The sequence below is a fragment of the Magnolia sinica genome, chromosome 1, assembly GCF_029962835.1.
Source record: "Magnolia sinica isolate HGM2019 chromosome 1, MsV1, whole genome shotgun sequence".
Taxonomy (NCBI): Eukaryota; Viridiplantae; Streptophyta; class Magnoliopsida; order Magnoliales; family Magnoliaceae; genus Magnolia; species Magnolia sinica.
In genome coordinates, this window is record NC_080573.1 from 8,780,405 (window position 1) to 8,798,068 (window position 17,664).

The following is a 17,664-nucleotide window of genomic DNA, read 5'->3' on the forward strand; positions in this document are numbered from 1 at the left end:
AAATTCCAATAGCCTGACCCGAACTCGATCCGATCCGAGACTGAGTCCGGGTCACCTGACTCGGACTGATCCGATGTTTGGTTGACTTGACCCGAACCAAGTTCGACTCGGTCAGGAAAACCGGATCGGATCGAGTTGAGTACAATTCGGATCGTTTGATATGGTGTGGTCCACTTTAGTCTTCAATATATCGTACTTTTGTGTTCAACACCTAAAATGATACGTCAAAATAGATGAACAGCTTAGATAAAACATATACATCAAGGTGGGCCCTACATGACTATGAAAGAAGTGTATCTTGATTTCTCCGTAGGTATTACATTGTCGTTGCACTGCACGAAAGTGCACTGACTTTCTTTTCACGCAAGTGTGACTTGTTGTATTGAGGTTAGCAATTTATATGGGTCTGATGGTGGGGTATATGTTATATCCAAACCGTCCATTCATTTGGCGAGCTCGTCTTAAGGCTTGAGACTAAAAATAAGACAGATCTAACTATTATGTGGACCACACAAATTGTTTAACAGTGAAAATCAATCTCTGCTACTATTTGTGGTGTGGTCAAGATGATCTTTGGGTATTATTCATTTTTTGAACAATGCTCTATAATGGTCTCTAAAAATATATGAACGGTGTAGATGTAATAAATACATCACTGTGGGGCCCATGTAACTTTGATATCCTTTGAACCGTTCGTACAACTTTGGAGCTCGAGGAGCGTCAATGCTTGTCTTGGCATGACATGTCCCTATAGCTAATGCACAACCAGCTACATAGCTGTGTGCGGTACACCAGCAAATCACTTGTTATTGTACACAGTGAACTCTGTTGGGGCCCACCTTGAATGCGTGTGATTTATCCACGTCGTACGTCCATTCGTTTTTGCAAATAATTTTAGTGGTTGAACCCAAAATTGATTCATATCCAAAGCTCAAACGGACCATATCACAGGAAAAGGTAGAATGATTAATAAAAACTACTCCGGATCGGGTAGGATCGGATCGGGTTTTCAGGTCGGGTCGGGTCGGATCAGGGCCAATTCGAACTCGACCCGAATAGATTTCGGATCTGGATGGGGCTACCCGATCCGCACCGATACAAACCGTTGGTTCAGTTCTGATCAGGTCGGATCAGTTCTGATCAGGTCGGATCCACCGGATTGGGTCTGTTTTGCCCAGCTCTATGCACTCCCCTTGCACGAACTAAAACCAAAAGTTATGGTGCAAAATCTCCGACCAAGGATGTTGTGGTATATATAAGTTTGGAAATACGGAAAAAATAAAAAACAGTTAAAGAAAATTATTCTTGTTGTATCACCAGGAATATTACAAACAAAAAACCCCCTCACCCACCAAATAGAAAATACACAAAAAAAAAATAAAAAATGGAAGGAGGTTGAGAGGACAGGGGCCACTTTCATAAAGAAGAGTCCCAATGCCCAATCCAATGGAGATAAAGGGAGAGCGGCAGATGCAGACTTTGAACAGAAAAGCCCATAGAGAGTCAACCCACACCCTTCTTGACTTTAATCCTCCTAATCAAACCGATTCCGGTATTGTCCAGCACTAGTGAGCTCCTGATGTTAATTTTATCACCAGGGGGCTGTGTCGTGAGAAGAGCTGAAGCTCCTCGAGCTCTGAGTTGTATGAATGGTTCAAAGGAGATCAAAGTTACATGGGCCCAAAATGATGTATTTATTATATCCATACTGTTCATCCATTTTTTAAGATAATTTTAGAATATGAGCCAAAAAAATGAATCATATCCAAAGTTCAAATGGACCACACCACAAATAGCAATGGAGATAATGATTTTCACTGTTAAAACATTCCTACGGCCACCATAACATTTATTTTCCATCCAATCTGTTCATAAGGTCAAAAAGACTTAGATGAAGAGGAAAAACAAATATCATATTAATCCAAAACTTTTGTGATGGCCCCAAAAGGGTTTCAATGGTAGACATTTAATCCCCCACTTCCTTTTGCAATGTGGTCGACTTGATCTTTATATCTGTCCTATTTTTAGGCTCAATCCTTAGGACGAGCTTGCCAAATGGATGGACGGTTTGGATATAATATATACATCGTGATGGGACCCACAGAACCTGCTGACGTCAACACACAAGCTACATCGCCTGTGTGGTACACCAGCCAATCCGCTTCCGCTTGCCTTCACCCTTGGAGACTTGGAGTCGAGCAGGGCCGCGGTTTGGCAAGTGAGGCTGCCACTGGCCAGTGGCTAGTGGTCGGTGCTCTGCAAGCCCCTGTGATTTATATGTTTTATCCATACTGTCCATCCATTTTTTAAGGTCATTTTAGGGCTTGATTCCAAAAATGAGGCAGATCTAAATCTCACGTGGACCATACCACTGGAAAACAATAGCAATTGAATGTCCACCATTTAAAACCTCCTAGGGCCGATTTTAGTGTTTATTTAACATCCAACCCGTTGATTAGGTCATACAGACCTGGATGAAGGGAATAAATAAATATCGACTTGAACTAAAACTTTTGTAACATCTAAAATGTTTTTAATAGTGGGAGTTCAATCAACATTGTGTAATCCACTAAAGATTTTGATCTATCTTTTTTTTAGGTTCATAGCATAAAATGATCCAGAAAAATGGGTGGGCGGCATGGATGAAACACATACACCATGGTGGGGCCCACAGAGCACCGACCACTAGCTATTGGGGCAGGTTCACTACCCAATCCGTCTTCGCCAAGCAGGTCTGCTGTTGCAACAAGATGGATGCGACAACCCCGATGTACTCCAAGGTAAGGTATGATGAAACTGTGACAAGATCCCCTTCATCCCTGTCCATGGATTTGAAGGTGATAACATGATTGAGGGTTCACCAACTTAGACGGGTACAAGGGTCCAACCCTGCACTCGGTGAAGGTGAAGGAATGATTAACTTTGGTATAAAGAATATTATAGTGGCCAAAAGAAGTGAATTCTACATTTGTTGGTATAGATTCGATGTATTTTTCTTTAAAATATTTATAGAACTATATCTGAACAAGTTAGGTTCGCTAGAATGGTAAAAAAAACCTTTCATGATTGCTTCAAACATACTGTGATAGAGGTAGCCAAGCAAAAAGGAGGTGAGAGCAAGCTGGCGTCCTTGAGCAAGCGCCTTGGTGAGATGAATATATTCCTTGGTAATTTGAAGAGCAATCACATAAAGCAGAAATAAATAAATTTACATAAGAAGAAAAGTCGTCTATTCTTGTTCATCCACTTCATCTTGAGATTTGCATTGTAGAGGCATAAAAGTGAAATATACCTTACTGGTCTTGTCCAGAAGAGCGAAGAGATATTAATTCTTTAGAGCAGAGTATAAGTAAACAGGCTCACCAAATGACAAAAGATAGGGTGAAGGTACATACATCCATGATTGTTGGATACATGGGGCCGCATCCAAAACGGAATGTATTGGTTAACCGACTCCAGAAAGTTGAAAATGTTATGAGGAAGAAAGTATTGACTGGATATTCATGAAATGAAAGTTTGATACTTTCATATATTTCAACCTACTTCCATATGTCGTCATGTTGTGCTTCAACACAAATATATCATTCTGTCTAACCATTTATCAATTTCAATCATGATCTCAGAGATTTAAAAGCATTGGAATGGTGCAGGAAATTATCGGATTGAATGAGAAAAACTTCATCAGGGAACTTGAAAGACATGATTCGATCTCACAAAGTTGTTTGTGAGTAACCGCATGATAAAAGGTTGGACCAAAGTGTCAACGATCTCTTATTCGATTCAATGTGAGTATTAAAGATAATGTCATTGACCATTATTGAAGAAATAACATCCAAATATTTGATGATCAATTCCAGATAAAAGACTGGAATGGAAGAGGAGGAAGATGCAACTATTATAATCGATAGAAAGGCGAACTAGAAAGGGAGTTTATACATGAGAGAGAAGAAGCAATGGGTGAAGAGAGGTATGCAGTGACTTAGAGTTGGGTCTATATATCGGCCGCGATATATGTGCATTAATGAAATGGCAATCATGACTACTTGTACGATAAGATTTTATGCAACGTGTCACATGGACAACTTAGAGAGAAGAGGCAAATAATATCTTTCGGTTCAGCCTCAGTCACGTAGAATCAATAGAGAGACGACATATACTGGACTAACGACCGGTTGCATTAATTGTATTAGACAATGAAATAATGTTGCTTTCACTTTTTTCCTAAAAGGAAAGTGGGGGGGGGGGGCAATGTTGTACCATATTTCTAACCATTCTGAAAAAGGCCAATAAAAGACCGACATATGGCATTACACAAGAGATAGGAGATGGATAAAAAGATCTTCAAGATATTTGGAGCGCTTTTTGTGGAATCATAGTTAGCATAAATTTAATCATACACATCATTTCATTTGATGGTCGACGAAGTAACGCGACTGAGTTATCTAAAAGTTTGACGACTGAAGAGAGAAACTTAGTCAAGCAATCTAAGATTTGGAAGGCGACCAAGAAATACAGAACTTGACAGACAGAAGAAGAACAATCACAAAAGGAAAACATAACAAGAAAAGAATCTACAGAGAAACCCTTCAACTACTATAACCGCTAGAGTAATTAATAAAAGAACATCTGAAAGAATATGTTGCATTACATAAATATTAAAAAAAAAAAAAAAAAAAGAGGAAATCTATAAGAATCCAACACAATCTAATTAACAATCCAACAATCAAATCAAATTTATCTATCCTTTATCTCAGTTATCCTAGGATTAGCGATAATCAAATAGAAGTAATTCTTAGTTATAGTTTTTAGTTGTCATTCAAATTTATGCTTATACATTGGATTTGTCTTTTATCCAATATTACGCAGTTCTTATAAGAGACGCATTCTTACATTGCTCCTAGTAATCGATTGTGACTTTTTTCCTTTTGTTTGATTTTCGCTAGTATATTAGAAGTCATTTCTTGTGAAAGGCAAAGCACAAACCATCTTTTGATGAAGAACCCCACCTTAGAGGGTTTTTGCCTTATCATTGCAAAATTCTGCAAATGACTAAATAAGCGACCGATCTTCTCATATTGTGGTCATGTGTCTTTATATGACATATCTCTACTTATTTTGGTACTTGGGGTTAAAGTTGATCGATTCCAATCTAGCTACTATATTAATTGTGACACGCCCGCAAACACTACATGTGACAGAAAATAAACCGAGTGCTAACAGAACTATGAATTTGAACTTCAGATGTGTATTCAACGTCTGGTCTAGATGATGACTCACATTCAGTAGGGAAGATATTATGATCAAAATATGCACGTTGAATGGAACCGCTTGTTAATCTTACCAACTGCACTTTTTTTTTACTTTTTTTTTTGGAAAATTTAGGTCAGGACACGCTCATGGTGGGGCCCACTTGATGGATATCAGCCAAACTTGCACATGTGAAACATGACAATCCATCTGTTGTCCAAATTTTCATTTTTGAAATTTTTATAAACTAATGCCTGCTTATTATGGCATTTACATCCCAGTACTTTTTAAAGGAGGTTTTCATTTAGTTACCTAACTAATTAGGTAATTCTTGTTAAGCAACCATTAGATCTCTCTAACAATTGTTTTATTTAGAGGCTTAGTTTCTGGCATGGTAATGACCAAACTGGCGTTCAAACAAAAATGCATGCCTACAAAATATCATCGGTACATATAATTTAGAAACTCAATGAATCTAGACTGTCCATCTTGTGGGCCTCACTATGGATTGACCATTGCAGAAACAACACAAAGAAATGAAACCTACACAAGAATTCGGGCAGGCGCCACAAAAATAACCAGCCACTCCTATCATATAAACTCATAGCTAGGACTAGGGCTGCCAAAGGGCCGGTCCTAGGGTTAGCCATGGCCCAGATTTTGAACTATTTCGGACCGGCTGTCGGCTGCGCTTATTCAAACTTCTGATTTTGCAGGCCTGATTCTGGCCCATTAGGACCCCACCAAAGAAGTAAAACAAAAAAGCCCTATACACATCATAAACTACCAAACTAGGCATCCACCACTTAAGTAGTTCTTCAAAAAAACCTATCATGCTTAGAAACAAAGCAAATGCCTCTTTAACTAATATAGACCAATATTATGGATCCATTTATTTCTTGCTACTTATATTTTATATTTTAAATATTTATTAATATCTAAATATTTTAATTTAGTTATTAAATGCTGAGTTGGACTCCAGTACAGTCTGAAATCGCCTTGACCCCGTTGAACACGGAATTCAACCTCAGTTTTCCAAATCTAGAGCTACACTAAAATAAAAATAAATAATAATAATAATAATAAAAAACCCACATCCACAAGTTTTCGATGGTCATGGTACACGAGAGACATCGAAACCCTGCCTAACTGGTACTGCCAAACTTAGCCAATGAAAAGAATCGGGGGATTTATTTAATAAGCTCGCTGTGTATGGTGATTGATACGCAGGCACTTAGAAGTGGACGCGTGGTCTGTATCAACCAAAATTTAACTGACTAGATTGTGGAACCCAATGTTTATAAAAATCAGGTTGGTTAAATAATCGTCTAGCCTCTTATTTGCAAGAATTCGTTTTTGAAATAAGACCTTCGGATTTTTACTTTATTTTTCTCATTTCTAACCGTCCAATAAATATGCAGCAGCAGCAAAATAATTTTTGTGTGTAAAATAATAGTAATTTTTTGTTTGTGATCCATCTAAAATCTTGCTTATAATTTGGGTATATTTTGAATTATTTGTATGTCTCTAATGCAATTTCTGAGTAATTTTTAAGTGCTTGCGTTTCATCCATTATACTCTTGCAGAGTATGAAAGTATTTCTTTTTAAAAAAGAAAAAGAAAAAAGAAAACACAAACAACAGCCATATAAGCTGATCATGCCTAAAAAATCTGGGGGACACTAAGGGCATGTTTGATTTTCAGTGGCCGTGTAAATACCATGAAATACCTTTTGTTTGGATATACAAAAAAAAACAAAAACTGTGAAATAAGTAATTATTACTATTTCACTTTGTTTGAAAATCAATTGAAAATCCACCCTACTTTTCGCCTTGGAAACCGGTTTAAAAGAGTTATTTAAAATTTTTGGACCCCAAGATGATGTATATATGTGATAAATCTATTCTGTCCAATCGTTTTAACATAATATTTTAAGGCATGAACCGAAAATGAGGCAGATTAAACACTCAAATGGCCCACACCAGAAGAAACAATGAGCCTGAGAGGTTTTTAATGGTAAGTGTTTGATTCCCTTTTTCTAGTGGTGTGGTCCACTTGAGCTCTCGATATGCCTCGTTTTTTGGCTCATGCCATAAATTCATCAGGTGTAATAGATTAACAGTGTGGATAAGCTATAAGCATCGCAGTGGGACCCACATGTGATATTCTTGATTTTTGTGTCAAAAATACGTGCGGTAAAATCACAAAGTAGGAAAAGGAGAGGTAAATTATTACATATTTTGACCGTATTTCCCGGATCAAACAAGCATTAAAAAGGAAAGCAAAAAAAGAAATAAATGATTACTAAAATGGGATGACCTCCCATCAACCAAGGACATATTTCTTGCTTCGGTAACCAAAACTGACGTGATGAAGGGCCTATAAACAGCCACTCACACCTTCCCTTCTTTGTAACAGGCCTTCCTTCTAAATACATTGCATTCATTGCCAACCCTTGCATTGACATGGCTCTCCAACTTCCCTCTCCTCATTCTTCCACCCTTGCAACACCAGAAGATAGAAAACCGGAGGCTGTCCGCCGGTCTGCCGGGTTTCACCCTAGTGTATGGGGTGATTACTTCCTCAAGTACTCAGAAGATACTAAGGTATGGGGAGAGAAAACAAGAAGTGGAATGGAGTGCGATACACACGTCCATGTGCTTGTGAGATCTTCACCATCCATTAGGTGTCCTACATGTTCATGTGAGTTGGTCTAGGTGGGCCAGAATTATACAAAAGAATTGGATTTTTTTTACCGTACTTCTGTGACCCATCTAGTAATCTGACTAGCCTGGTTTCGGGAGTACATGTAACATGATGGGCCCCACCCGATGAATCGAGTGATCTCGTGTACTACACAATGGCATATGTTTGGTACGTGTAGCCTCAGGGCCCTCAACAATGCTAAATTGATAGCATTCATTCCGGTACTGCATGTTCATGTGCATGGTCCACGTGCATGTAGTGATGGAAAAAAGAAAATCATAACCGTTGATTTTATTGGGTTTGTGGATGGGATGTATGCAGAAGGTGGACGCATGGGCTAATAGGGTTGAAGAGCTAAAGGAAGAAGTGAAGGGGATGATGAGTGAAGCAAAGGGGTCAGTGCAAGAACTGCAACTGATCGACACTCTCCAACGACTCGGTGTGGCGTATCACTTTGAAAAGGAGATAGACGAGGCATTACACTGGATATATGGTGTATATGCTACTGTTGATTTTGATGATCTGCATCCCGTTGCTCTACGATTTCGATTGTTAAGACAAGAAGGGTATAATGTGTCATCTGGTAAGTCCATTGTCATACGTGTGGTTGGTCACTCAAAGAATTTGTGCTGTTCGGCCTGCACACTAACTGAAAGGTTTAGATGGGTGGACACTCTCTCCCGACTTTAATTTCCTATGTTGTGGCCCCACCTATCTGATCTCGGGCTAAAACATAGGATGGCACACTTGTTGGTCGCGGTGGATGTCATGCATGCATCATGATGACCCTATTTTGCTCGACACTACGTAGCTTTATTAATGTGGATGTCATGCATGCATGCATCATGATGGCCCTCTGATGTTAGTCCATGAGGCCAAAATTCAGCTAGAATGGAAACTCAGGTGATCCACACCAAAGGGAACAGTTGGTAGGCACGACGAACCAATAAAACCTTCTTAGGGGTTTGTGTGGGGTCTGCCATGTTGTATAGATATGTAATCCAAGCCATTCATCAGACACACTGGACTAGGATGAAGGGCCATTTAGGTTCATAGAGGAAAGAGGGGAATCACGGATACGTGTGCAACATCCCATCCGCTTCTCAGGTGTGGTTCAATTTCAACGTGATGTGACCTATAAATTTGAGAAGGAGATAGACGAAGCATTACACTGGTCAGATTCACCTCTTGAAATAAAAGGAGACCCAATTTCTCTGCAACCCTGATGAATGGACCGGTCAGATTTATGAGATGGGAAAGTTCAGTGGGCCCCATCTGACAACGGGACTGGATTTCACTCGTCTGTGAAGAAGGCATACGTTCCTTGATTCACCTCTTCAATCTCTCCTTAGAGATCACTAATCCATCTCTATTTGCACCATTCTATATATCATTGTTATATTGTTATATAAATGATTGATACCATGCAATGTTGGACACCTTAACAGATGTATTTACAAAGTTCAAAGATGATCATGGACACTTCAAAGACAGTTTAATTAGCGACGTGAGGGGCATGTTAAGCTTATACGAAGCTGCTTATCTTAGCACACATGGAGAAGACATCCTAGATGAAGCCATTGTTTTCACTACTGGACACCTTAAGTCCCTCATGGCCCACCTTGATCATCCTCTTGCCACACAAGTGAGCCATGCCCTAGAACTACCTCTTCGCAAGCGCATACTGAGGTTGGAAGCAAGGTACTACATTTCGGTTTATGGTGATGATGTGGCACGGAGCGATGTGTTGCTCGAACTCGCCAAGTTGGATTTCAATGTGGTGCAGTCGTTGCACCGGAGAGAGATTAAGGATATCTCCAAGTATGGGTTTTTTTTTTTTTTTTTAGATTTAAAAAAATTAAAGAAAAAAAAAACCTTTTATTCATAAAGACAAACAGCACTGAATACATCCGGGTTGCGTCTCGGATCAAAAAAATCCCAAGGGCACCCTGTCATAATAACCAACCTTAAGGAAAAACCAGGAACACAAAAACCCAATTAGACCTCTCTACCACATCCCAGGCCAACTTTTTCAAGGAAAAGGATCCAGCTGATGACCCAAGTAAGATCTGATACAGCGTGGAAGATTCGATTCGCTTAGGACTCACTAGGCCAGGCCATCCGCTATAGAATTCGATTCACATGGCAAGTAAATGTTGGGGAATTGTAGAAGCACACAAATATGAATGCAAAGTACTCCAATCGCACAATCAAGCCCAAACACAAACAAATCGAATTTTACGTGAACCCTCACAGAAAATACTATGGCACAAAGCGACGGTAATGCACTATGAATTAAAAGAAATAGATTACCGATTCAAACAAGCTTCGAATCTCCCTTACATGCCAAGCTATGCCCTTAAAACCCTAGAAATGAATTAGAAAGCGCTCTTATACTCCCAAATCCTAATTACACCCCATTATATAAGCTTCCATGATAATCACAATTGAAATATGAAACACATTCTGCACTTATGCAATTCTGCACGCGCGCTTGATGGCACCTTCAATGGGACTTCGATGGCATAAACAAGCTGTTGATGACATCGAACTCCTTTGATGGCATTAAGAAAACACATAAACATTCCGCGATAAAACATCAGTTTTCCAGATTTGTTTCGATAGCATCGAGCATCTATCAATGGCATCGATGTCTGCACGATGGCATCGATATGTGTTCGATGGCATTGAGTGGTCTGTCAATGGCATCGACGGACTCTACTGTTTATAGATTTAAGACATTAACAACAATCTCCACAATATCTTCAATCTTCACTCTTCGTAGCTTCTTTTACTCATATATAATTCTGTCTTGCATCGTAAATTCACTATCGCTTCTCATGCACACTCTGTCTTCCTTTTATGCATTCGCCAAGCCTAGAGAATTTGCACATATCTTGAATTTCTCTGTGGGAACCACCTTAGTAAGCATATCAGACGAATTCACGCTCGTATAAATTTTCTCTAGAGTCACGCCTCCTTCCTCAAGTACATGTCGCATAAAATGGTGACGCATATCAATATATTTAGTATATGAGTGATAAACAGAATTTTTAGCCAAATTGAATGCACTTTCACTATATCAATTAACTAGCACGACCTCCTACTGAAGCCTCAACTAATTTATCATCCCTCTCAACCAAACACCTTTCTTAAACGCTTCACCATCATGTACTTAGCTTCGGTTGTGGAATGTGTCGTCACATACCGAAGTTTTGACATCCATCCAATTGCTCTACCTGCTAGCATAAATGAGTAACCGAAATTCGACATTCTATTGTCCACACTACTCACGTAGTCATGAGAATTCACATAGCCTATTAACTTAGTTCCTAATTTCTCAAAAGATAAGACGTAGTCTTCCGTACCTCGAATGTATCAAAGTAGCAATTTCATTGCTTCCTAGTGTTACTTGTTGAGGTTAGACATGTATCTTCTAACAACACTCACTGCATATGAAATATTCATCTCGTACAGATCATGATATACATCAAGTTGCCAATTGCACTCAAATAAGGCACACGAGACATATCCTGCTTTTCTTCATCAGTTTTAAGAAATTGTTTTCAATATAGCTTAAAATAAGTTACGTAGGTAATAGTTATTGGCTTTGCCTTGTCCATCTCATACTTCATCAATATCTTCCCAAAGTATTCAACCTGAGATAACCATAGTCTACTCATCTTCTTGTCTTTATGTATGTTAATGCCGAGAACCCTCCTTGTAGCCCCCAGATCTTTCATCCCGAATATCTCTGATAACTAAGTCTTGATTAGTTAGTCAATCTCAAATATGCTATGACTGACGATAAGTATATCATCGACATACAAAACCAAGATGATAAATTTCTCATCACTAAGTGTCTTATAATAGACACAATGATCGTATTCGCTCCTGGTAAATCTTTAACTTACCATGAAAGAATCAAACTTTTTATATCACTGCCTAAGCGACTATTTTAGGTTGTACAACGACTTCTTTAATATAAAAATTTTGTTATCTGCCCCTTTTATTTTGTAACATTCAGGTTATTTCATGTACATCTACTCTTTCAATTCCCCATGCAGGAAGGTGGTCTTCATATCCATCTGCTCCAGCTTGAGATTGTATTAGACAACTAATGCCAATACGAATATGATAGATACTTACTTCACGACCCGATACACCAAACACCTTGTAAATGGAGACCATGATCTTTGATCCAAACCATTGAATATGATGGGTCCAGTGGGGGACGGGGGATGCAAAGTAGTTTCCTGATTGACTATTTTCACTTGGTTGTATACTTGCAACGGTGTTGTCCAAATAAAAGACAAACATTCCATGTTACGGTTCCATCGGATCGACAGCCCAGATTACCTGGCTATGGGGGTCCCACCTTTCCCTTCCCATTATGACACTATCCACATGTTAATGAATCGAGCCTTAAATTTGGACAAAATTGATTATGCTGGTTGATGAGGGTCGAATATTACATATCAGACCCCATTTATTACCTAATTTTACGTACATGATAATGTTTAACGGGGTATTTTAATTATATTTTTGTTACAGGATGAAATCAGGAGCGTTGATGGAAAAAGAGCACTACAAGCATGGATTTGATGTTCCAAAGTCACCAGAGCAAGGGACGCACTCAAGGGAACTAATACTGAAGAATTCACAGGCCAGGGATCCGAGGAAATCAAGCCGTTCACGTTAAAAAGGCCCGAAAATGGTCCAGAATGCAAGATCACATGGTTCCCGCCATCCGATTGACTTGAAACTTCATGCATAGCCTGGAGGCCATAAATAAACCATACATATTAAATTTCAACCATTGGATATCTCGAGAAGTGGCCCAACGGCCAGATCAGCCCTTTAATTCCTTAAGTGGGGCCCACCTGGTCCCTGGATATGGCTCATCTTTGGTATCAACGCTTTAAATTACATGGAGAATCATATGGACGGAGGAGATTTGGTGCATACATCATGATGGACCTCACATGTGCACTGCATGCACGCAGTGCGGACGCACACCAGCAATGCATCAATACACGCAAGGTCGGTCAGCAGGCACTGACCGACCAAATTTTTTTTTAAAAAAAGAAGTTGCCGTTTTCGGCTTCGGGAAAACGGAAACAGGGTCTTGCGGTCCCGTGTTGTGGGCCACCATTAAGGATTGTGGGTCCAATCTGGACCGTTTATTAGACCATAATGGCCTATATTACCATCGCCAAGGTGGCGTTATTTCAGATGGCAGTACAGATCGGTTTTTAACCGTTCAAAAACAGAATGGATGGCAAGAAGCAAAATCACGTGGGCCGCGTCAGCAGACAGTGAAAACAGTCCATTCTCGACTGAAATTTTGTGCTGCATCCAATGGATGGCTTGGATTTGTCTATATAGCAACGAACTGGGCCCCACCAACGTCGCAGCGCGGTCAGTGCATTGCCCTGTTTACGCATGCCGGACGCTGTCCGACTTTCGCAGCGGTTGTGGCCCACCATCCTCAATCAGATGGAAGATCTGATCCGTCCATCATGAAGATGACTTGGAAACGTCCTAAGGGACGGTCTTTATTTGGAAACCGAGCAAGGAAAGATGGGATGTTTTGCGTCTGAAACTTGGCTGCGTAAAGGAGTTACACACGCTGGTGCGTGAAGAACTTTCGGCCGACTCTTTGTACGCATCCCAGCACGGCTCTGCACGGCATCAAAGAACTATAAAAGAGAAAGAAAAGGCTCATAGAAGGAGGGGAAAAAGGATCAAGGTTTTGAGGGGAATCCAAGGAAGAAGTTTGTTTTGGAGAGAAGAGAGAAAGAGAGAAGATAGGAGTGTGTGGCTGGACATGGATCTGAGAACAGAGAGAGAGAGGGTGGCTGACAGATCCAGGGCAGATCCAGGGAGAGTTTGAAGAAAGCAAAAGAGAGAAAGCAAGAGGGAAGAGAGGATGGAATTTTTCTTTTCTAAATATTATTTTTCCATCTTCCTACTTGATTCCATGAGTTGCTAATCTTTTAGCTAGGGCTGAGATGAAGCCCCTAATTTGAATGACTCTTATAAGTGTTGATTTCATCTGAATTTGATTGGTTTGTTTCTTTCTCTACTGTGCTTAACTGAAATATCCGTACTCCTCCATTCTAAGAGCTCAACCAAAGTCTAGTTATGGATGTTGTTTGGATTACTATTCTAGGTGCTTGTGTCTGACCATGAACAGGTTCCTATAGAGGAAGAAACAGGAATCTACATCTCTTCATGCCTGACCATGGATGGAAAGATGTGATCCATATGCTTTAAGAAATTATACATTCTGTGTGCCCGACCAAGGACGTAGAGTGCACTTTATTTATTTTGATATCGATCTGGATTAGGGTGAATCAACAGGCAGAACAAGATTTATGATAGTTAGGGGTGGATTCGAAAGTCCTAGTCTTCTCCTTGATTGAATTTTCCTTATTATTCTTGGTTATTTTTCCATTGATTTTTATTTAGTTTACTTAATTACTATCGCAAATGTTTGTTGGATTAGTTAAGAAGAGTCTTTAATTTTGAATTGTAATGACCAGTCCTCGTGGGAACGATCTCGTAATACGTACCATATCTACATCTGATTCGTATACTTGCAAGTTTAAAATCATTTAAATCAGGTTGGTTTAAATAAAACATCAAGTTTTTGGCGGCGTTGCCGGGGACTGTTTCGGTCCAATTGGATTTAGGATTCTCTCTTATTATAATTCATAGTCTTAGGTTTTTTACTAACTCTAGGTTAAATTTTTTTAGAAACTAACCTATTTCCTGTTTTGTAGGGACCTGACATAAACTACTAATTTGGTAATCTCTTTCCAAATTTTCTATTTTTTTTCTAATTTCTATTTTTAGAATTAAGGTTTTATTTTTATTTTTTTTAGAAAGTTTCTATTTCTAGGCTATTTTATTTTATTTTTAGAAATTTCCTATTTTCTAATTCTAGATTCTGATTCTTCTTTCAAGTAATTTTCTATTTTCTAGTTTTAGAAAAAAAATTTCCCTTTTTAGAAACTAACCTAGCTTTTATTTCTAAGATTAGAAACTTTCTTTTTTAGAAATTAACCGTTGCTTAGGATTTTTCTAGCATTATTTTAGGAAATTCAATTTATTTTTTGTTATGTCTACAGGAATTGAGGAAGGAAGCTGCTAAATAACATTGTCTTCAAAAGGAGGAGCTCTCAAATCTTCAGACATTCATCATCTCCTTTTCTCGGGTTCTTCCTTCCAATTCTCGTTTACATAGCTTTCTCTTGTTTTTAGGAATTCATAACTTTTTCCTTTAGTTTTATTCATCTTAGGTTGCATCTTAGTTTAGTTTTCTTTCTTATATTGATAACATAGTTTATGCTAGGACGTAGATCTCTGAATATAGAACTAGCACATTTTGATCCTGAAATAGAAAGAACCTTTCATAGAAGATTTAGAAACATCCTGTTTGAAATGGCGGAAGAGAATGGAACTAAAGCTCTTAGAGATTATTCAGCTCCTGTCCAATTCAATGCGCCTTCATGTATAGTGTTGCCTGCCACCACAGCAGCACACTTTGAACTTAAACCTGGGGTCATACAACTGTTGCCATCCTTTTATGGTTCAGATAAGGAGGATCCATATCATCATGTGAAAGAATTCTTAGACATTTGCTCCACCTTTAAGTTCCAAAACTTTTCAGACGATTCGATCTGTTTGCGCCTTTTTCCTTTTTCTTTGAAGGATAAGGCGAAAGCATGGTTGAATTCTCTAGGAGTTGGGACTATCACTACATGGAACCAACTGTCTAAGAAGTTCTTAAACAAGTTCTTCCCAGTTCACAAAACTAATGCTCTCCGTAGAGAAATTACGAATTTCACACAAAAAGAGGGTGAGCACTTTCATGAATGTTGAGAAAGATGGAAGGACTTACTTCTTAAATGTCCACACCATGGTTTTGAAAAGTGGCAACAAGTTCAATACTTCTATGACGGTCTGACACCCCAAAACCGTCGCATGGTTGACGCCACCAGTGGAGGGTCATTCATGACCAAAAGTGATGTTGAAGCGTGTAATTTCTTTGAGACCTTGTGTGAAAATTCCCAGCAATGGGACTACTCAAATAGAGGTGAAAGGAGTCCCCAACCACAAAAGAAAGGTGGTATATATGAGGTAGGAGTTACGCCAGATCTTTATGCCAAAATTGATAGCCTGACAAAGAAAGTGGATGCTTTAATGTTAAATAATGGACCTCCACAAACAACTCAAGTCGAGTCATGTGCCATATGTTCTAGTCCCGCCCATCCTACGCCGTCTTGTCCATCTAGTTCAGCATTTCCAGAATTTCTCCCTGAACAAGTACATGCTATGAATACCTTTAGACATCCAAATTTTTCTTGGGCAAAAGGACCACAAACCCAGGGTGGGCTAGACATCCAAATTTTTCTTGGGCAAAAGGACCACAATAAGGAGGACCATCTGGAAATCCTCCTATGCAACCTTACTCCCAAGTTGGCAGTCAACAACCTCAGCAGTTCTCACAGTATCAACAAGTGCCTCCACAATCTAGGAAACCATCTCTTGAGGACACACTCAATCTTTTTATGCAGAGTTCACTTCAATTTCAAAAAGACACCCAACATACCTTACTAGCTAACCAGCAGAGTTTACATGCAAATGCGCAATCCATTGCCAAGCTGGAAGTACAGTTGGGTCAACTTGCTGCCACATTGAGTGAGAGAGAGAAGGGCAAGTTCCCTAGTCAACCTGTGGTAAATCCAAAAGGACAGTATGAGATTGGCTCTAATTCAAACCAAGAACAATATCATGAGCAAGCCAAATCAATCATTACCCTTAGGTCCAGTAAACAGATCGAGAACAAAGTAGATATGCCTAGGGAAGAATCAAAGTCCAATGCGGAAGATCAAAATGAAATAGAGAGACATACTAGTGCGTCCAAAGTCCAACAACACTCTGACTCTCCAGGAACCACTCATGTGCTATCTTATGTGCCTAAAGCACCTTTTCCCCAACGTCTGGCACCGGTTAAGAAAGGAAACAACTTTAATGAGATATTGGACATGTTTAAGCAAGTCCAAATCAACATTCCGTTGCTTGATGCGATCAAGCAAGTCCCTGCTTACGCTAAGTTTCTTAAAGATTTATGCACTCAAAAGCGTAAGATGAATGTTCATAAGAAGGTCTTCCTTGCAGAGCAACTCAGCTCCATGATTCAAAACAACACTCCTCCTAAATTTAGGGATCCAGGAGCTCCTACCATTTCTTGTGTCATAGGAGAGCATAAGGTTCAGAAAGCGTTGCTTGATTTAGGGGCCAGTGTTAATTTGTTACCATATTCGGTCTATGAGCAGCTAAGACTTGGTGAGCTAAAACCAACTAAAATAACACTCCAACTAGCTGATAGATCTGTCAAGGTGCCCCGTGGTGTTGTTGAGGATGTGCTAATCCAGGTTGACAAGTTTTATTTTCCAGTAGATTTCATCGTTCTAGATACTCAGCCTGTCCAGAATCCTACAAGTCAAATCCCGGTTATCTTAGGACGTCCATTCTTGGCCACATCCAATGCAATCATAAATTGCAGGAATGGAATTATGAAGTTGTCCTTTGGTAACATGAAGATCAAGCTCAACGTTTTCAATGCTGGACAACAAATGTCAGACTCGGATGATATATTTGAAGTGAACATGATTGAGAGTCTAGTGCATGACTCTTTCC

At 39.3% G+C, this 17,664-nt stretch overlaps 1 protein-coding gene and 1 non-coding gene across 3 annotated transcripts in view; one reads left to right on the top strand and one right to left on the bottom strand.

Moving 5' to 3' along the window:
- The first annotated feature begins 7,675 nt into the window (after positions 1-7,675).
- Positions 7,676-17,664, top strand: part of LOC131238839 (probable terpene synthase 2) — an 85,748-nt gene continuing 75,759 nt past the window's right edge. For both annotated transcript variants that reach the window (XM_058236442.1, XM_058236438.1), the window contains exons 1-3: positions 7,676-7,853; positions 8,275-8,536; positions 9,402-9,774. In XM_058236442.1, the coding sequence (XP_058092425.1) occupies positions 7,713-7,853; positions 8,275-8,536; positions 9,402-9,774 (776 nt within the window). In that variant the 5' untranslated portion in view covers positions 7,676-7,712. The remainder of the gene's footprint in view (positions 7,854-8,274; positions 8,537-9,401; positions 9,775-17,664) is intronic.
- Positions 15,781-15,887, bottom strand: LOC131222200 (small nucleolar RNA R71). The gene has a single exon (XR_009159913.1). It is a non-coding gene; the product is annotated as a small nucleolar RNA R71 (small nucleolar RNA).